At 48.5% G+C, this 22,172-nt stretch overlaps 1 protein-coding gene across 21 annotated transcripts in view; it reads right to left on the bottom strand.

Annotated features, from left to right (window-relative positions):
* The window catches only part of CAMK2B (calcium/calmodulin dependent protein kinase II beta), a 1,630,344-nt gene that overhangs the window by 804,211 nt on the left and 803,961 nt on the right, over positions 1-22,172 (bottom strand). For all 21 annotated transcript variants that reach the window (XM_069618980.1, XM_069618981.1, XM_069618979.1 and 18 more), the window contains exons 7-8: positions 3,019-3,121; positions 2,076-2,159 (exon numbers count right to left, since the gene is read on the bottom strand). In XM_069618980.1, coding sequence (XP_069475081.1) covers positions 2,076-2,159; positions 3,019-3,121 — 187 coding nt within the window. The remainder of the gene's footprint in view (positions 1-2,075; positions 2,160-3,018; positions 3,122-22,172) is intronic.

Here is a 22,172-nt window from a genome sequence, read left to right as displayed (position 1 = left end):
CCGACTCCTGGAGCGCGGCCTGGGGGTGGAAGTCGTCTTTGTCTTCTGACGATCGAACTTCTGTTAGCCTAGGGAGCGAGGCACTCTTGGCAAGAGTGGATGATTGCCTTGAGTCATGCGGCGATCTTGATCGAGAGCGCCCAGAGGACACCGAATCGGACCGTTCTGTTTGTGCCTCTTTCCGAGAACTCGATGTCGTCGAGTCTCGGTTGGACTTAGTGTGTTTAGTGTGTGTAGTATGTGAAGCGCTTGTGTCGCCGGGGGTCTTCCCCATAGCCGCCCTGCCGGACGACCTTCCGAGGTCGGGGACCTGCGCTCGGCTGTCTTTCGACGCCGTAATGCCCTCGCCGTCCAAAAGTACGGCGTTGCTGCCGTCGCTGAAGGCGCCCTCCGCTGCCATGGCCGCCTGCCTGGCGTGGTGGGCCCAACGCTTCGTCGAACGGTCCTTAAGTGTCTTAGGTTTAAACCTACTACACGCTCTGCAGTTCGCTTCGGGGTGGTCCCTCGGCAAGCAGAGATTGCACGTGGCGTGCCTGTCGACCCAAGGGTATTTGCGATTGCACTTGGGGCAGAATTGAAAAGGGGTACCCTCCATACGCACCTTGAGGCAGCGGGCTGTTAAGTGTAGGAAATGTATAAGGTGTGCCTATATACCAAGAGTGTAGAGTATGTACCACCCCCCACTCTCCCTACTTGCAGGGCCGAGGCCAGAGGCCTTCCAAGGCCCGGGCCGAGGCCAGCGGCTTTCCGAGGCCCAAATCTGTCATGCAGCAGCCGACGGTCGATTTCTTCTCCAGCCGGCGTCGAGTGTCGAAGTTCGACGTTGGGGTGGGGAAGGATGTCAATAGATTATTATTTTTAAATTTTTAGCAAAAGTATGGCTAAGGCCAGGGGACTCCGCAAAATGCTTCCGACCAGTATGGCGGAAAAAAACAATCTGAGGATCCTAGACGCGTGAGGGATCTTGAGTACAGTGGACGTCACACTAGGGATAGTATTACTGGCACGCCCTGTGTCGACGCCCATTTTCGAGTTTCGAAAAACAAACTGTAATACTCCGCAGCTTCCACTAGATGTCGGCCTATGCACAGCACGTGATCTAAGCAGATTCCACAAGCCTCAGAAATATATATATATGTTCACAGGACCTGAAGAAGGGTTTTACACCCGAAATGCATAGGCCCTAATGTGACATTTCAGCCTCATAATTCTAATTCCCCCAGAGGAATTACAGTTTATGGAAACAATAAGCAAACTAAGACTTAATAAACCTATATTTGTTTTCAAAGTATACTTTTGTTGAACTTTAAATTACTGCATGAAACCACACTCAAGTGGTACATAGGAGTGCAGCCCGCACCGCTGGCTTCACAGCCAAGGTCTCTCTTTTGCGAAATGTACAATGAGGCCCATTGTCTTTACCTTGTATTCTTTTTTCCTACGATTATCCTATGGCTTTCTCGTGCTTATAAGGATAAGCACGAGAAAGCCATAGGATATGCTAAATCATAAACTTATGTAGTTCAATAACATGCTATCTCAACCTGTGGAACTTGTAGCCTACCCAGGTACACCTGTATCTGTAATGCCTGTGTTACATGTTTTGCTGTAAATGCCTTGAAATTAGTAACATTGAGAGAAGTTCATTTGTTACAGTAAATTATGATATATGCTTTTTGGGAGCGTGGCTGAGTTCACAAACAAATCCCATCTAGTGGTCAGAGCAATAATCAGATCACGCTGTGATTCAAACTGATAAGCGAGAGGTCTGCAAAAATGGTCCATTTCATGATGAACCACCTATGTTCTGATGTCCAATTCTCTTAAGGCAGACTTTAATGTCTTGTTGAGATCAGGGACCCAAGGGCTCCAATTTTCCATCTTCAGTCTTTTGTGATAACTATACAAAACCATGAATCTGACTGGAAGTCATTGTGCCTCACATCTAAGGGATGCTTTGTGTCAAACAAAGAGAACAGCACATATGAATCTGGAACAAAGCAACTGAGCAGGTGTACTTAAAGCTTCAACCACATTCAAAGAGGAACAAATGAAAACCAACCATCAGGACTTACCGCATGCCCAGATATCCACTGGTTTTCCATATGCCTCCTTGCGCAACACTTCTGGGGAGAGATATCCGGGGGTGCCAGCAAAGCCTGCCAATGAGATGCAGAGAAACGCAAATTAGGTGTCAGAGAGCTAATTCTGGGTAGCAAGGTTGCGAGCAAGGCAACCAGAGAAAACTGCAGATGAGCTCGAGCAAGAAGGCTGCGGGGCAAAGACACACACTGAGGAAGGGCAAGAAATCTACCGCTGCCGAAACAGAGAACAAATACAAAGTGTTCACCTCAAAGGAGTCACTCTCACTGAGGCATGACTGGCTTCATGCACTTCAATAATGACTCACTCAAACCCACAACACTATTATTATTATGATTATTATTGTTCTTTTATAACGTGCATAATAGCAGAGATTGGTTTCTAAGCGCAGGATCGGGATTGGAATCTGTGTCGCGCTGCGTTGTCTTGCTTCCAAGATAAAAGCGTTACCCCTGACCTATCCCCCCACCTTCTTGTGCACTTAATTGAAGTCTGACTCCCCCATAATCTACATACGCTTCACTATAGTCTTTTTAATTCAACTTTGTAGGCCTCAGACACATCAATGGGGTCTCACTCATTTGAAATCGCAAGGCTTGACTCGTTTACCTCAATGGCTTGCCCCCTCTTTCCACATCACTAGCCTCATACGCTTGAACAAAGACTCACTAATTCAACATCACAATCTCAGACACTTCAATTAAGTCTCACACATTCAACACCTTTATCATGATCCCACTGTATTACAAAACTTAGTCAACATCACAGACCAAAAACTAAAGAGGAGTTTCACTCTTTTAGCATCAAAGGTCGCATGTACTATAATAGAGACTGACTCAACCCCAGGTCAATTCTCTTACAGATAAAAAGGGATGTATACCCCTGAGATGCCGAAACCGTGGAGGATGTACTCACCGAACCAGGCCTGTTGCTCTCCTTGGACCTCGATCGCCAGGCCGAAGTCCGCCAGTTTCACGGCTGCGCCTTTGCATTTACTGGCCAGGAGCAGGTTCTCTGGCTGTCATCAGCAACCCATTTAACACAGAGGTCATTTATATTGATTGACATGACAGACAGAGAGGACAGACACAGAAACGCTGGGTACGCACAGGAGAAGGGGCAAGGGGATTAAGAATCAATACATACATTAGACCGTGGAGGTCCCAGAGATCCCTGCCTGTGCTAAATAGGCATGACTGCTTGGGAACCATAACCAATCCGGACCGTACACCTAATGATTCCCCTAAGGTCTTGCAAAGAGAAGTTCTAAGGAAGGTTCATCCCACCTCTGAAAAGGTCTGACACCATAATGAAGACGTCCCTTCCATTTCTGTATTGAGAAGGTTAAAGAAGATACTTTTATTTAAGAGCTGGCTTGCTCCATAACGCTACTCCCAATCTTCCTACAGTGTGAAACAAATGTGTTAAACCTTAGGGGTTGCACTCCAACTCCTCACCAACCAGGGCCTAATCCACCTCCAAAAACCAATCAATAGCCATTTGTTGGCTTCAATTTTGAAACTGTCTACCAAATAGCCATAAGAACCACTGGTAATTTTGGTGGATGCCACCTAATGAGTACAGAAACTTTGTTTGCGTGAAAATAAGAATGTATTGGCATCTGGACATTTGTCAGGCCTTTCAGCGCACACGGTAACTATTCACACACAGAGCCGCTGCCTTCAAAAAGCAACCACAGTTCCTGGAGGCCTCAATTCCACCTATCCTTTTCTCTCCTGTAACCTACTCTTTCAGTATGATCTAGTACTTGGGTCACAGCAATTTCATCGCCAGTCAGTCAGCGGGCAGCTCATCACCCTCTTGCACACTATGGATTGCCATTGATTTTCTAAACGTTGTTTTCTCTATGTTAATTAAGTAAATCAAGAAAAAGAAAATATATTAGTGAAATGAATGATCAATCCTAGAATTTGAAGAATTGCCCAAATATGTTCCTAAGAATCTGAAAATAAGGTGTTGTCTAGGCGAGGGAGGGAGACTAAAGTTGTTTATTCAAATCATATTGGAATCCATGTTGTCTCTTTAAAGCAACACATCCGGCAGACTACACGAGTAAATAAGCCCAGGGCAATCTTCAGAAGGCATGAAGTTTTATGTTACTGCTTTGTTGTCTGAATAATATGCATTTTGCCTTTTTCCCAGGTAGCATGCTTTAAGATATATGTCTATTTTGATATTTTCATACAGACGTGGTCAGCCTCTTGTGCTCCCTGAACTGTCTTTGCTCCCTGTAACCCTTTAACTTTTACCCTTTATATATACTGTTAGGTTCCTGTTATGTTATAACTATATAATTTATGGACTTGGAAATGAGAGGCGGGAAGTTGAATCTATTATCCTAGTATTCCTGCTTTATTTGCACTTCGAGCTCAGGGTTCCTTTTTATTGATCCTTCTACCTAACGCAATGGACCATAATATTGTACCGATTTCGAAGAGGCATCTGACAAAATAGAAAAAGTGTTTGTCTCATTTTACTACTAGAGTTACCACCTGGCGTTGCACGGGTCTGTAGCTGACATGCACGTGGGGGTCTGCTATAGCCTTGTCTATGTTTTATTGTGCCATAACTTGCTATTTTTGAAAATCACAAAATTGGCAAACTCACAAAATCGCTTATACTGATAGCACAGGGCCGGACCCCGCTCGACCCCTGTGCAGGGCGAATGGGTGGGGTTGGTCAAATTTCACTATCGCCAGTACACCCCAGACTGGTATACCGACCTTGTGTCCTAACTTCCTATTACTGGAAAAGTGTAAAAATCGTCAATCTCCCGAAATCGCCTATACTGATAGCACAGGGGAGGACGAACGGGTGGGGTTGGTCAGATTTCACTATCGCCAGTACACCCCAGGCTGGTATGCTGCTTCATCGGTTCAATCCTGCACTGTAAGAGAAAGTGGTTTCACTGCATTAAAGGACTCCAGCTAGATAAAGCCCCCGATAACGTGGTGGGAATTTGTTATTTTTATCAACCAATGTATGATATGTGAATGCAATCCACCTCTCAAACCTAGAGGTGTGCACTATAACTCTAATCTTCAATGATATGAGTTTTTTTGCAACCATAATATTTTATTGTACAGTATTCCTTACACTACTCCTCTGGTCACTGGGTTTTAAAAGAGTGGGGGTACCTTTGTATAGGGGTGGTTATATAACTGTTTTTGGTGCCTTTTGTGAAAAGGAGATATGGATTAACATACTTTATGGTGGTTTTAAAACATCCAGCCAGGAGCGTGGAGGGGCCAGGCACTTGTACCATTTTTACTGGTGGCCTGCAGCTTCTCTTCTCTATATTAAACAATTCATCGGAGGCACGAGACAAAAGGACTGGCGGAAGTTTGTACTCTGAGATGAAAAAGGAAGCAAAGTAAAGAAAGACAGAGATGGTTGTAAATCCCTGTGTTTCTTAAAAAATGCATTTCTATACTACTAGGGGTATCAACTACGTTTCTGCACAGGTCGTGTTTAATTACTGCGCTCATCAGGCTCAAATACAGTGTATTACTAAATTAATACCAACAACACCTATCAGGTGGAATCACCCAGCTATTAAGGGAATCATGTGATAATGTCACTAAAAGGTACTCCAGCATCGTCAGTGCAGACAGGCTAGTGCACGTACATATTGCTTACAGGGTCAATGGTGATCAGGAGAAGTCATAAACTTCACAGCTGCTGGACGACAGAGTGGGATTGAAACTGCATAATGAGAAGGATCCCAAGGACCGAAGAAGATGTCTAATAGAGGCAGATACCCGTATTATCCACAGAAAAAATAATGATAATGAATATAAAGAAAATAAAAGGCCCAGTCCACTGCCAAGGACAAGCCCTAGAGAGATGCAGAGCACAAGAAGGTGCACCACATCACTGCATGCCGTTGGCTAGTAATGCAGACGATGCTCTCAGTTGCTGAATTTGTTGTCACTATGCAACACAGGAGGCTTAGTGGAGCACCAGAAATGACTGAAGCAGCACTTGCAGACATCACCACATGTAATCCAAGTGCAGCAAGAGACAGAAGGAACAAAAGCAGCCCAGAAACCGGGAGGAGGGCATAAATAAAACAAAGCAATGCTGTAAGACACTCTTAAGTAAGAGATTCAAGGCAGCAATCACCACTGTATAGAGCTATCAGACTGCATGGGACTGGTGACATTTTCCACACGGAAAAGAAGGAAGACTGATTCACAAAAAAGTGGTGAAGAGTATTGTGCAGTTAGCATCACTAGACTTCACAGGGAACAAAGTCCCGAAGGAGAAAACATGCAGAGTGTACAACCACCACATTTCTGCCTGGCTTCAAATAGAGATAAACCAGTCCCATGAAAGAGATGGAAAAAATGATTTACATGTATGTGCAGGCAGCCTATAGCACTAGCTATGGGGTAAAAAGAAACACGTCCTTGCTCGTACACGGCCTGGAGACAGTAAGTCAAGACAAATTTGAAAATGTGCCATTTCTGAACCATGAAGAAGCAAGAGGAAACAATGAGTTTGTAAAATGCCAAAAAGTTTGCACTGGACTGCTCTTGCTGGGTTTGGACAAGCCTGATTTGTATATCGTCTTCCCCTTCTGCAATGGCATGGCAGGCTGAAGAACAATGGTCTGGATCCTCGCCCAGAGATATGCTAGTGTTTAGATGTATTTAAAACCTTCTAGCCATCACTTTTTTCGTGTTGTTTATAACAAAATGTTGGGCAAGCACTAAGAAAACAGTGTGAAAATGGTGTTATAGAGGTGCCGCTTTGGGAAAAGGATGCACGGGGTAGGAGAAAGCGCAGAACAATACATAACAGCGCTAAGGGGTCTAGCAACAACATGCAATTTTGGCACCCAAGTGGAGGAACGACCGTGGGGCCAGTTCATGCTGGAATGCATGGATGGCAATGTCCAAGCTACATCGTAGTCCACCTTGAGCTTGGGTGTGGTGCTACATGTTGTTAAGGAGGTGCCACACACTTCACAGTTCTTCAAGGATCCTGAAAAGAGACGCCAAGAAAAAAAAACACTGAAACAGTTTATGGCAGGAACCAGTACCACCTTCTCCTCGGAGTCGGTCAAGTGGCACAGCGAGTAGAGCGCTCGCTTTGACATCAGTGCGGAGTCTGCTAACGCAGGTTCGAATCCCGGCGGGGCCAAACTCAGCCTTTCATCCTTCCGAGGTCGATAAATGAGCACCACACACCGTGGGTAATAATCAGCAGCGCTTAGATACCTGAGGGTTCGTAGCGCCATATAAATGCCAAATTATTATTTATTTATTATTAAATCCACCTGATACAGCAAAAATCAATCTCAACATGTAGAACCCTATGGAAGGCTAGTTGGTTAGACCGGACTGAGAAAAGAAAATGAAGTATTTTAAGGGTGATAGCCAGTACCATTTATCCAGAAGTGAAGTGTGTCCTACCATCAGGATGATCTACAGGGGGTGCAGGAGGAGAGGCCACATTGCCAAGTGCTGTAGGAGTCTGAGCACAACAAATACAGTACAGGAGATATGCTAAGAGTTTGAGGAAGGCCTGTTCGCCATCGAGGATGAAGAAGAGGTGGGAAAGAGGCCCATGCTCACATCATGGTAGAATGGGAAACTGTTGAGATAGTTGTGGACTGAAGCCCAAAACATACCGTACTGCCAAAACATTAGGACAAAACAAAAACTCTGATACAATGGTTCCATGCAGAACGACAGACTAGCGGCAAGGTATATATATACCAGAAAGGAAGCAGCCCACTCCTGAGCCAATAAAAACTGGGAATAACATTAGATCCAAATATGGAGGAAGTGGTGATAGCCTGTGAAGATGGAAGTGTTGTAATAAAGATGTGTTCAGAGCTGGTCTTGGATGATTCATAAGATCCTCGCACCACATCAGGAACACCACATAATGCCAGGTATGCAACTGGTAGTACAGAAAGAGTGCAGCATTCCAGTCACAACACAAGAGGATTTCAAGGCCACTTTACTAGCTATGGAACAACAAGATATAATAGAGAGTGGAGGCAGTGGATCGGGCATCTTTGGTGGTGGTCATCAGTAAGCCTACTGGCAAAATGAGACATGTGCTCCCTGAATAAATGCATTTTGACAGATCACCATCTGCTTCCCAATGGAGTAGAGTTATTAACTAAGTTAGGGGAAACAAAACATTTCTTCACTCTAGATTTAACAGCAGCATGTCATCAGGTCTAATTGCACAGGACTCCAAACAGCTAACAGCTTTTGTAACACTAGAAGGCCTGTTTCGATGTGTAAGTATGCCATTTGGATTAGTATCCACAGCAGCACTCTTCTAAAGGCTCATGTATCATCTATTCCCAGGAGAGAATGGTACTGTATTCGTCCTGGATGACATAGGGATCTATGGAAAATACCAAAATGAACATAACGGATGACTATAAAGTGCTTTGGGAAAAATTGCAAGGTCAGGCCAGATGCTAATGAAAGCAAAGTGCAGGCTAAGTAGGTGAGAGATTGAATAGCAAAGACATATTATTTCGTAAAGCTGAGTGGAGCCCAAGAAGGACCTGGTGGAAGACCCTTGTGCCAGCTGACAAAGAATAAGTGCTACCTTGCCTAGCCATGACCGAACATTATGCCACACTAGGATTGTACACAACTTTGCAGACAGCATGACCCACATGCTCAAATGAGCGAGGAAAGGCGAGAGCTCTATGTGGGACCATAATTGCAGAAAATAATCTGAACAAATCAAATGAGCACTCTTACTGCAGAATTACAAATGTGCATAGAGAACATTCATGTCAATGAAGCAAGGGCAGTCCTGATCCAGGTAGACAGAAGCCAAGAACTGGTCGCAGACTTTGCTTTTCGAGTACTGAAGGATGCAGGACCACAGAGAAAGAAATGCTTTCAATTAATATGGCTGCCTAGAAATGTATCTAATTTATTTGGGTTGTACGATTGGAGGGCTGAACAGACCACAAGCCCTTGAAGGAGTTACTCTCCATAAAAAGGATTAGGCAGAATGTCATTGCACACACAAATTGATAACCAGCATGCAAGAGCACACATTTGATGTGGTATATAGTCCAGGCACCAAGAACAAAGAGGTTGACAGCCTTATCACAGCTCTCAGGAAACGCGGACAGGGAGGATGTGTCCGGGGAAGAACAAGTCATGTCAGTACAGCAGGACACACTGTCCAAAGAGGAATGGGAGGAAGTCATGAGAAAAGACCGGGTAGAAATTGAGATAACAGAGTGGTTTGAAAAAAAATATGTGCAACCGTATCAATTTTAAGCAGTTGGGATGTGGGGCATGGTGTGCAGTACGTGACAAGCTGTACATACAAGCAGGCATAGAAAGGAGGGGTGACAGAATAGGGCCACTTATGGGTATTCACAAATGCATAATATTGTTGGTCCATTAGGGACACAAAGGATTACAAAAGAAAATAAAAAGACTAGAGTAGGCTATTGGTGGCCAAGCTGCGACCTCCAAATAGGAAGTGTAATGATTGATGTGTGGGAACAGTGAGAAGGGTGGCAAGTCAAGAAGGCCACCCATGACAACGACAGCTTCTAAGATGTTGGGTCAGACACAGTTGGACCCATTTGCTGTGTGGGAACAAGCTTTTACTGCATTGTATTATTAGATTTTCTTACAAGTTGGGTGGAAGTCGCACAGACCACTAACGTGTACAAAGGAGAATAAAAGGTTTCTGGAAGATATAGTCAGGAGACAAGGGTCTCATACGGTTTTGCTAAAAAACAATGGATTCCAGATCAAGTCTGAAGACATGTGCACTTTTGTGAGAGAGAAAGGGATAGAGCACTGCACCAGTGTATTCTATCACCCCAAACAAACCGTGAAGTGGAGCAGTTACATTGAATAATTAAAGCTTGTGTCCTTGGTTCCTTTTCTGGGAGTAGAGAATGGAAGAGAGGAATTACCAGGTTACTCACCGTAGTGACCACCTTACTCCTAGTCCATAGGCCCCTTTCCTCCATACTTATGGGACATCTCTCTGTCCTCTGGGATGGGACTGGAGCACTTTGTAAAAAGCATCCACATTTTTCCAAAAATGTGTCCTTCCTCTCTTTCTTGCGCGGGGCCCGGCACGCGGCCGGAACCCCGCCCACCTTGGCTCCGCCCCGTGCATGGCCCATCAGTCCTTTTCTATCACCGGGTCAAAGACCCATTAGCAATAACAGAGGAACCTTATTAGAGGGGACGGCGGGCGGGCATATGGAGGAAAGGGGACTATGGACTAGGAGTAAGGTGGTCACAACGGTGAGTAACCTGGTAATACTCCTACATCCCGTCCCCTTTCCTCCATACTTATGGGAGATTCCCAAGCACTCCTTACAGGAACTATGGGTGGATGGAAATACCCCTTACTGAAAAAGGTTCTTCAGCACAGCCTGACCAAAGTGAGCGTCAGCTCTTGAGCTCATGTCGAGACAATAATGCTTACAGAAAGCAGATGGGGAGGCCCAAGTAGCTGCCCTAGCAATGGGCTCCCAGGGGACATATTTCTGAAAAGCAACCGCGGCTGCCTTACCCCGCACCAGGTGTGCATGAATACCCTTAGAAGGTTTCAGCACTTGGACGGTGAAAGACTCTGTGATGCAGGCGGCGATCCACCTAGAAATAGTTGCTTAAACGCCTGCCTGCCCTGAGGGTTACCGAAGGTCACAAACAGTTGAGAAGAACTCCTAAGCTTGGAAGTCCTGTCCAGGTAGAACTTAAGAGCTCTTCGGACATCAAGACAGTGTAGAACCCTCTCCGCCTCAGAGGCAGGGTTCGGAAAAAAGACTGCTAGGTAGATCGACTGATTCAGATGGAATTCGGTCACCACCTTCGGTAGAAAGGCCGGGTTTGTCCGAAGGACTACCTTGTCCTTGTGAAAGACCAAGAAAGGATGCTCCACCGACAATGCCTGGAGCACACTTACTCTCCTTGCTGACGTAACGGCGACCAAAAAGGACACTTTCCAAGACAAGTATTTGAGGTCCACCGTGGCCATTGGTTCAAAGGGTTTATGGCACAACGCCGTCAGGACTACATTTAGGTCCCACGGCGGATGCGGACTACGAACCGGAGGGTAGAGGCGTGTCAACCCTTCAAAATGCCTCTTAACCACTGGGTTACTCAGAGAATAACAGCACTGGTCTGTAGAAAGATAAGCGGAAACCGCTGAAAGGTAAGTCCTGCATGACAGAAAATGAACCTCTGACTTTGCTAGGGAGGACACGAAGGACAGCACTGTGTCAATCGTGGCCACCCTTGGATCCAACTTCTTCTCCAAACACCAATGACAGAACCTGAGCCATTTACTCTTGTACTGAGATCTGGTCGAGGGTTTCCTGGCTGCCTGGATAATGCGCATGTTATCCGTAGAAAAATTCAAATGCTCTGACTTGAACTCAGGCACCATGCCGCCAAGCTGAGCAATTGTGGGGAGGGGTGCCACATCTGCTGTTCCCCTTGGTGAAGAAGATCAGGAGTTACTGGTAACCTGATCGGCGGATACACCGACAGGTGTTGAAGTTCTGAGAACCAAAACCTGGCCGGCCACCACGGAGCTATGAGTAGAAGGGAACAGTTCACTGAGTTCTTCAACTTCCAAATTGCACGGTGAACTAGAGGCAGAGGCGGAAAGGCGTAAGCTCTCATGTTGTGCCATGGAATCTCGAGAGCATCCCCCAGAGAGGAGGCTCCCAGCCCCCCTCTGGAGGCATACTGAGGAAGCTTCTTGTTCACCGCCGTAGCGAAGAGGTCCACCTCCGGTGTGCCCCAACACAAGAAAATCCATGAGAGGACCTCCGCCTTCAATTCCCACTCGTAGCTGACCACTGTCCGACGGCTGAGGGCATCCGCTGTGACATTCAGCTGGCCCGGGATGTGCACTGCAAGCAGCCAGACACCATGAAGCACGGCCCACTCCCAAATCTGGATAGACAGGTCCACGAGGGGGGGAGACTTCGTTCCCCCTTGCTTGTTGATGTAATACATTGACACCACATTGTCCGTTCTTATGTGGACCACCTTGTTGACAATGAGCGATCTGAACGCCCTGAGCGCTAGGAAGATCGCCAGAAGCTCCAGATGATGTGCCTGTCCTGGGGCGACCAGAGGTCCGAGACCTGAAGAAGATCTAACGTCGCACCCCACCCCAGAAGGGAGGAGTCCATCGTGATTGTCACCCTGGGGACCGGGTCCTGAAACCCTGCGCCCCCAGACAGGTTGCTGAGAGATGACCACCAATCCAGGTCCACTCTCATGGAATCCGGAATCATTATCCGCTTGGAATCCGGATCCACTGCCTGACGCCATGAACTTCGAAGTGCCATCTGGATCCATCTCATTTTGAGACGAGCAAGAGGAAGAGCCAGTACACACCAGGTTCCATGAGGCCCAGAAGCCTCTGGAACCACCAGGCCGACATGCTCTCCGACTGCGCAAACATCTGACACGTGGCTAACAGATCCGCCATTCTGTCCGCGGTCAGATACATTCTGCAGTCGATCGTGTTCCAACGAAAACCCAGGAAAATCAGGTCCTGTGAGACCGTCCTGGAGGATTTCCACCAGTTCACCGACAGCCCAAGATGGAACAGGAGCTGAAGGAGAGACTGGAGATTGCCCGCTGCCGCCAGCGGACAAGGGCTGCGTAAGAGCCAGTCGTCCAAATATGGATACACATGGATACCCTGGAGACGAAGATAGGCCGCAATCACCGACATCATCTTCCTGAAGACACGCAGCGCCGAGCTGAGGCCAAAAGGAAGCACCCGAAACTGTAAGTGCTCCTCTCCCAAAGAGAAGCGGAGGTACCTCCTGTGTGGATTCCAAATCAGGATATGCATGTACGTGTCCTGAAGATCCACAACGCTGAGCCAATCGCCCCTCTGTAAGGAGGAGCGTATCTGGCAGGGCGTGATCATCTTGAATTTCTCTTGGGGTATGAAAAGATTGAACTGGGAAAGGTCTACGATGGTGCGCAGGCCAGCCTGGTTGGGTTTGGGCACTGTAAACAGTCGGGAGTAGAAGCCCTCCCCTCGCTCCCTAAGGTGAATGGGTTCCACAGCTCTGAGGTCCAGAAGTTTCTGAACTTCGGCCTTGAGGGAGGGTGAACCTGACAGCTGAAAAGCAGGGTTGAGGTGAGGGGTAGGGGGTAAATGTAAGCGGAAGCCCGCTCGAGGGACTGACAAGACCCATCTGTCTTCTGTGATGGTCTCCCAATGAGACGCAATACGTCCTCCCACCCGGGTCTTGTGCGAGCGCGGAAAACCCTCATTTGGCAGGCTTATCGGTGGCAGTGCCACCTGAACCCGATGAGGAGGCTGAGGAGCGGGAGAAAAACCACGTGCGCTGTTGTCTACGGCGGTTATTCCCTGCAGGAGTATCCACTCTGAGAGATTTGAGGTCGAGGAAGCCTCTAAAACCAGAGGAGGGTTGACTTTGAGACAACGGTTGCTGGGATTTGAAAGGAGCTTTGACCAGAACAGACAATGATATAGCCGTCTGAGTGCTATCCTTGGTCTTGGTGAGCTCTACATCAGTAGTAGAATGAAAAAGCTCCTTACCATCGAATGGAAGGTCCAACACCTTGTCTTGCACTTCCTTAGAAAATTTAGTGGCATGCAGCCACACCTGCCGTGAGGTATCAACCCCCAGCATCAGGCCCCGAGCCGAGGTGTCTACGTGATGAGCCGCAGCCTCCAGGAGATCCTGGGCCAAGACCCTGGCATCGGAAAGGCCTCCTTTAAAGTCTTCCAACTTCTCGACCGGGATGTGCTCCTCAAACTCCGACAGACCTTCCCACATCCGCATGTTAGCTCCCGCCAATATCAACTCAGCATTGGCCTGCCTGAGCTGCAAGGCTGAGTTGGCAAAGATTTTCCTCCCTAGGGAGTCAAGGAGCTTGTCCTCCTTTCCCAAGACCTGAGTAGAAGTCATCGAAGAGGATGCTGCAGGTCTGGATTGAAACGTAGCCGCAGCCACCACTGTGGAGGAGGGAGGCAGACAAGACGACAGGGCCACCTCTTCCGAAGAATGTAGCCTGTACCGCGCGTCAATCTTCTTATTGACAGAAAGTCCCGAGTGTGGCTTTTCCCAGACTCTTCGGACCTCGGCCAGAACGTCCTTCTGCAGGAACAGGCCGGTACACTCCAAGGGAGACAGGGTGAATGCCCCAGAAAGCACGCCCTCCTGCGGAGCGGGTGCCTCGGCCACCGGAACATCTAAGAAACTCATCATGTCCAGTACCCGGTCATGAAAGGCTCTGATAGAGCGGGGAAGGTCCTCGTTGTCCTGATCGCTTTGAGGATTATCTGACAGGTCTGGATCCTGCTGAGCCGTGTCAGGCACTGCCTTGTCCACTGGGGACAATGGAGGCAAAGGCGGAAGAGCCGGGGGAGGCACCACGGGCAAGGAACGTGCTGGCGGAACCACCGGAGGAACGGGTGGTGCCAGAGGCGTAGGTGGACATATCTCCTTGAAAAGCCCTTTGAAATATTCCCTCATGGGGTTTGTGCGCATAAGTGCTTGAAATTTACCGAAAAAGGCGCCCTCTGGAGACTGTTTCGAAACCTGAGGAGGCCTCTCATGAGGTGGGCAAATCCAGGGACATAACGGGGAAGGGTGCCACACCAGCCCCTCCACCGACATATCCACATAAATCAAAGGTGCCGTCTCCGCGGGCAACGACACATTGTGCGGAAGAGGCATCCGGGCGTTCCAATCATAAACCGGCCGGTAAGGATGCACACAAGGAACTTTAGGTTCACCCAAGGGACCAAGCCCTACACCAGAGGCCGATGGCGTAGTTGTAGGGGTAGCACCTAAAATGGCCACCGTGGTCGTGGCGGGAACGGGCACCATTTTGTCCTCATCTGAGGGGAACTGCGGCATGTGAGGAAGTGAGGCAGGGGTCCCCGTCGATGGGCCAGGGGTCTTAATCTTAGCCTTAACATAAGAAACCTCGGCAGAGCTGGTACCATGAGGCCTGGAATGTTTTTGAGACATACCAACCGCCAACTGAGGCTTCGAAGGAAGGACCTCGGCACTGCCGGCAAAAGAAGAACTTTGCTTCTTTGCCCCCTCAACAGGTCTGGTGTCACCACAAGAGCGGGAACGGTGAGCAACCGCTTTCACCGACAAAGCCTTGACAGGCCTCTCAGAACTGTTGGTAGCTTTAGCCTCTGAACGAGGGACCTCGGACCCAGGCCCGGTAACAGCCTTATCTGCGCACGCCTCGAACATCCGTTCGGTAACAACAAGCCCAGCCAAGGCCTCGGGGCGCACCCCGGTCTTGTTTTTGAGGGAAGCCGACACAGAGGCCTCAGAGCGAGCTCCGGTACCCCACGATTCAGTAGAACTGGGTCTACAAATAGCCCCCACAGGAGGGGCCTCAGAGCGTACTCTGGTATTCACAGGCCCCTTACGGAGATCCTCGGACAAAACTCTGGTAGAATTATTAGGCCCAACGGGCACCTCAGGGCGAACCCCGGTGACAGAGCAATCATTGCCCCTCCCGGACCGAGAGGAACCCGGGAAGGTATCCCCCGGCCAGGATGCTCTGAAAAGTAAAGAACTTACCAGGCGTTTCTTCTTCTCGTCGATGAACGCCTGAAAATGCAAAGGAGGAGTTCGTCGGAACACCTCCTCCCACCGCTCCAACCGACGTTGAAGAGCCCGGACCGAAAGGGAGTCACAGTAAAAACAGGAGTCCCAACAGTGTTCCGGACCCAAACACTCTAAACAAAGAGGATGGGGATCTGCCCTTGCGAAGCGACGGTGACACGATGAACAATCTGTAACGTCTAACTTGAAAGACATAGACAGACTAGTAAACGAACGCTAGCGAGAGCCAGAGAGGAAAAAGAGAAGAAAATCTTCCGAGGATGCAAGTGCGTCCGGCCCCGATCGAGTGGAGAAAAGGACTGATGGGCGATGCGCGGGGTGGAGCCAAGGTGGGCGGGGTTACGGCCGTGTGCCGGGCCCCACGCAAGAAAGAGAGGAAGGACACATTTTTGGAAAAATGTTGATGCTTTTTACAAAGTGCTCTGGTCCCGTCCCACAGGACGGAGAGATGTCCCTTAAGTATGGAGGAAAGGGGACGGGACGTAGCAGTAAGAGGGATATAGTTGAGACTTGTAGATATTCATACCATATCTGACCACAGAATCTCACCTTTTGTAATGTTGTGAACTAGGAAACCCAACAACAGGCTGGGGCCGCCGTGGCTCAAAAGAGATAGTAATATAGCTTTCAAACACAGAGTTGCAGGAGGTAGAATAAGATTGGGGCAAGCAAGGGACAGAGTGGTGTATGACCTGCATAAAGCATCAGGGAGACCACTGTGGGTTTAGGAGAAAGGGTAATGATTCCATTGTCCCCAAACTGAGTGGTCCATCCAGTGAATGTTCTAGGTCCACAAAGGTGACAGTAGTCATACATGGTGCCATCGGAACGAAAGATGGGTGGGCATGCAATGCTAACAGAGTAGGAAAGTGTAAAAGCCCCCAGAGGACAAGAATGTGTTGGGTGAATTCTTCCAGGGTCCTTGATCCCCCTCCACCCTGCCTGTCCCAACCTCTTTTCCTTGTAGTTAGTGTAAAAAGGGGAGTTCTGTGGTACTTTTAGTTACATCAAACAATATTGTGATGTCACCAAGCAAGGATTCAACAGTGTCACCTGGGACAGGCTGACCTTGATTGCCAAGAACTGCAACCATGGGATCCACTTCTGGGTATATTTAATTAGGGGTTCATATCCCAATAATAATGTCTTCATCTCCTGTGTAGATTCACCTTTTCTGGAATATAGGGGTTACATGAAAAAGAATCTTCCTCCAATGAGACTGAATAGAGTTTCCGTCGATAGGGGACTGCCATCCCTGTAGAGTGGAATTATATTATTACAATATTCAGCTCCTGAAAGAGACTATGGCCCTCATTACGACCTTGGCGGAGAACCATGGTGCTATTAGCACCATGGTCCATGGCGCTAAGTTGCCAACTCCGCCATGGTGGTTGGCCGACTTACCGCCCCATTCCGACCTTGGCGGGGCGGTAAGTCCCCAATCCCCATTTACCCTTCCCCATTCCCATTTTTGCCCCATAGGGCATAATGGGAGTGGGGAAGGCGTTAATTACGCCACCGTAAATTACGGTGGCGTAATTAACAACAAGGTCCCTTAGCGCCATGGATTTTAACGCCTGCAAAAAGCAGGCGTTAAAATCACCATGGCGCTACGGGAACTCGTACTCAGGCGGTAAGGGTCGGCGAAGTTTACGCCGGCGTAAACCCCTTACCGCCTGGGTCGTAATGAGGGCCTATGTCTTAGTTACTTACCTGTAACTGTATTTCTCCAGCATTGGTATCTTTCATAGATTCACATGCTTGAATATTCCCCGTTGTCAGACTGGGAATCCTCGGTGATAAATTTAATAATACATATATTTTTTTTTTTTTTTTTAAATATATACACATTGCTACCTAGCAGTGCATGTACATTGCCCATTATGGCCTATGAGCCATTTCATTGTGTAGTCCCTCCACCTCACTTTGGTCCTTTATGGCCCCAGCCAATGAGGTGGCAGGGCTTAAGCTCCGCCCCCGGCAGCCATCTTTAGATTTTGAACCGTAGAGATTACAGTATGATGGATGCCGAGCCTAGAAGCAGCCTCTCAGGGGAGGCGGGCGGGCGCATGTGAATCTATGAAAGATACCAATGCTGGAGAAATACAGTTACAGGTAAGTAACTAAGACTTCTCCAGCATTGGATCTTTCATAGATTCAGATGCTTGAATAGAATACCAAGCAGTTAAAACATGCCACCATTATATATATATATATATGCATAAATACAGAAAAAACATATTTCTGATCAAACCTTTACCATGCAGCAACACAACGGTTACATACTTCGGGAAAGGTGGGAAAAGAGGCTGGTCCTACCTTATACAAAGAGATGGCGGAGCACTGCCTGTCCAACTGCAGCTTCTTTGTTGGTATCTTCAGCCAGGCAGTAGTGTTTGGCGAAAGTATGCAGAGTGCTCCACGTGGCGGCTCTGCATATGTCCTTCAATGCCACCCCTGCGTGGAATGCTGTTGACGCCGCCCTTCCTCTGGTGGAGTGCGCAGACGGCGGTCTAGTTAAAGGATCGCCTTTCAACTGATGGCAGTGGGTGATGCAGGACCATACCCAGCGTGCCAGACTTTGTTTAGATATATGCTGACCCTTGGTACGGCCAGAGAAAGAGATGAATAGCCGGTTTGAGGAGCGGAACTCCTTGGTTCTTTGCAAGTAAAACTTCAACACTCTAGCAACGTCTAGAGAATGTAATGTTCTTTCCGCTTCAGAAGCGTGATTCTGGAAGAAGGTTGGTAAAACAATACGCTCAGTGAACGACATCTCCGAAAGTACCTTGGGGAGGAACTTCGGGTGAGGCCTTAAGATGACGCGGTCCTTCTGGAACAAAGTAAACGGGGGTACAGAAGACAAAGCTTGTAACTCACTGATCCTTCTGGCTGATGTAATGGCTATCAGGAAAGATGTCTTCCAGGACAAGAATTTCATTTCGCATCTGTGAATGGGTTCGAAGGGAGGTTGCATGAGGGCTGTTAAGACGGTGTTGAGGCTCCATTCCGGAACTGGTGTAGGTGAGGGCGGATAAGTACGCATCAGTCCTTTCAGGAAGATTTTAACCGCTGGTAAGGAAAGTAAGGCTTGCGTCTCCGCGGTTACTGTGTAAGCCGCTATGGCTGACAGATGGACCTTGATAGAGGACAGTGAGAGCCCTGACCTAGCCAGGTGCAACAAGTAGGGCAGAATCTGATCAACCGAGGCCGTGAGGGGATCGATTGCAGAGGTCTCGCATCATTTGGAAAACCTGGTCCATTTCCTGGTGTAGGTGACTTGCGTGGACGGGGCTCTAGCGGCCCTGATGATATCCCAGCATTCCGATGGTAACTTTAGGTGCATCAGTTTGCGCTGCTCAGGAACCATGCTTTGAGAGACAGGCTCCTCGGGTCGTGGTGGAGGACCTTGCGGTTCTGTTGCGTCAGTAGATATTGATGCGTCTTGAGACGAATCGGGGGTTGACAGGATAGGTGCCTCAGCGTCGGGTACCAGACTTGCCGTGCCCAATCCGGTGCAATTAAAATCAAAGAACAATCCTGTTCTTTTACCCTGCGAAGTACCCTCGACATGAGGGGAATGGGTGGGAAGGCATAGAGGAACTTCCCCGACCAATTCACTGAGAACGCGTCTCCCAGTGATTGGTGCTCCGGGTATCTTGAAGCAAATCTCTTGCATTTTTTGTTGTTCCTGGTGGCAAAAAGGTCGATCTGCGGATGGCCCCATAAGGCAAATATCCGTTTGGGTTTCTTTCTCGCCAGCTCCCATTGGTGGGACGCTGAGTATTCTCTGCTTAGCCTGTCCGCTAGGACATTGTCCACTCCTGGAAGATGCTCTGCCCTGATCTGCACCCCGTAGTGCAAGGCCCATGCCCAAAGCTGTTGGGCTTCTTGCGACAGGATCTGTGACCTCGTGCCTCCCTGCTTGTTTGTATAGTGCATGGAGGTTGTGTTGTCTGTCTGGACTGTAAGAACTTGGCCAGCTATAACCGGTAGGAAGGCTTTCAGGGCCAACCTTACGGCCCTGAGCTCTAACACGTTGATGTGGAGCTGGGACTCTTGTGTCGACCAAGAGCCCTTGGTTTGGAGGCCCGCAAGATGAGCGCCCCAACCTGATAAGGAAGCGTCCGTTCTCAGCAGAAGGGTCGATGTCGGTGCTTGAAACGGCATCCCCTGCAGAAGATTCCTCGGAACATTCCACCATCGAAGGGCCTTGTGCAACGTCGATGGAATCTGGACAATGTCTTCCCAGCCTCCGAAAGCTTGTTTCCATTGGTGGTCCAGAGCTTCCTGCACAGGTCTCATGCGAAGCCTGCAGTTCGGTATGAGGAATATGCATGATGACATCATGCCCAATAGGGATTTGTAAGAGCGTACGGATGTTGTCTCTTTCTGTAGGAAGTTTGAAGTTGAGCGTAGAATCGCTGCTATTCTTTCTGCGGATGGCCTCACTCTGGGAATGCTGGTATCGAGTTCGGCTCCCAGGAAGAGAGCTACCTTGCTGGGAATAGGGCAGGATTTTGTCTGGTTTATGGAGAAACCTAACTCTTTTAGGAGGTTGACAGTCCTCGACACTGCCGAGCGAGCCTTTGCAGCGGAACTTGCCTTTATCAGCCAATCGTCCAGGTATGGAAAAACGCCTGTTCCTGCCCTCCTGAGACTTGCTGCTACCGGCGCCAAGCATTTTGTGAAAACTCTCGGAGCCGATTTTAGCCCGAACGGGAGCACTCGAAACTGAAAGTGAAGCTCTCCCACCGTGAACCTGAGGAACTGCCTGTGCGCTGGATGGATCGGTATATGGAAGTATGCATCCTCCAAGTCTAAAGTGGCTAAGAAGTCGTGCTTGTTTAACCAAGGTAGCACCCCTTGTAAAGCTACCATCTTGAATGTTATGCGCTTGATAAATTTGTTGAGTGCCCTCAGGTCCAAGATGGGTCTCCATTGACCGTTTTTCTTTCTGACGAGGAAGAATCGGGAGTAGAAACCTTTTCTCCTCTGAGAATAAGGGACTGGTTCTACTGCTGCCTTCTGGAGCAGTTTTTGCACTTCGGACATGACCTGTGTTAGCATATGCACTCTGCGAGATGTTGGAGGCAGGGAAGGAGGTTGGTCCAGAAATTCTAAGGTGTGACCCTTTTGGATCACCTGTAACACCCATTTGTCCGATGTAATTGATTGCCAGCGCTGGAATAACTGGCTCACCCTTCCCCCCACCGGGGTGTGGTGAAGAGGGGAAAAACATTGGTCGTCAGTTTTGTTTGCCTTGTGACTTCCCTTGGGCGGAGCCACGTCTGCCTCTATGGGCGTATCTGTCGGATGACTGATATTTATTGTCTTGGTACGTGCCGCCTTGTGCTTTTTGACCATACGAGGAACGACCGTATCCTCTGAACTTGGAAGATGAGCCTCTAAAGGGACGAAAAGACTGATGGTCCTTACTTTTGTCCTTTAAAGAACTGATGGCTCTGGCTGTGTCTGTGTCTGTCTTGATTCCCTTCAGATGATCGTCTATCTTCTTTCCAAAGAGATCTTGTCCATCAAACGGCATGTCTAATATCTGCGCCTGGACTTCAGGTCTAAAGTTAGTAGCCTTCATCCAGGCTTGCCTTCTGAGCACTGTGCCGTGCGCCATCTGCCTAAAGCCTGATTCGGCCACATCAACCGCTGCGTCGATCATGTGATCCGATGTTGCTTCACCATCCGCGATTATCGATTTTGCCTCCTCCTGGAGCTCTGGTGGTAATTGTGTCGCCAATTTAGACATGCAGAGCCAAAGCTCGCGATCGAACCTTGCGGTCATGGCCAGCGCATTGCCCGCTCTGATTGTAAGCGATGCAGAAGATGATACTTTCCTGCCCATGGCTTCCAGTTTACGTCCGTCCTTATCCGGTGGTGCCGACAACGGTGAGGAGGGGTTGGCGAGTTTCTTTCTGGCCGCCACTGTGATAACCGAGTCTGGTTTCGTATGACCTCTCAAACAAAGAGGTGCCGAATCCGGAGCTTTATATTTCTTTTCTGGCCTGGACACCAGCGCTGGAGTCGATAAGGGTGAGGATAGGATCTTGGATCCGGAATCCCAGATGGTATCGAGGAGAGGAATTGTGGTAACTGTCCTCCTTCGTTTGTCCCTGTGCTCATAGAGCACTGATTTCTTTTCCTCAGAAGAAACCTGAATTTTAAACAATTCTGCGGCTTTACCTATAATGGTGTGGAAAGAGACGAGATCATCCGGCGGTGAGGCCTTGCCCGGCGAGTCTCTCCTCCTTGGCTTCTCGACTACGTAGTCATCCCACTCACTGGATGCGTCTGGCTCCTGTGTTATTTCTCCTTCTTCTGGTTCCGAGAATTCTCTAAAAGGATCCTCCTGCCAGTCTGATACCGAAATGGTGGACGGTACCATAGTGGGGTCCACATCCGGAGATCG

The sequence above is a fragment of the Ambystoma mexicanum genome, chromosome 10, assembly GCF_040938575.1.
Source record: "Ambystoma mexicanum isolate Mex_15411 chromosome 10, UKY_AmexF1_1, whole genome shotgun sequence".
NCBI lineage: Eukaryota > Metazoa > Chordata > Amphibia > Caudata > Ambystomatidae > Ambystoma > Ambystoma mexicanum.
The sequence above is the reverse complement of the archived record's forward strand: the minus strand, read 5'-3'. Positions and strand labels throughout refer to the sequence as shown.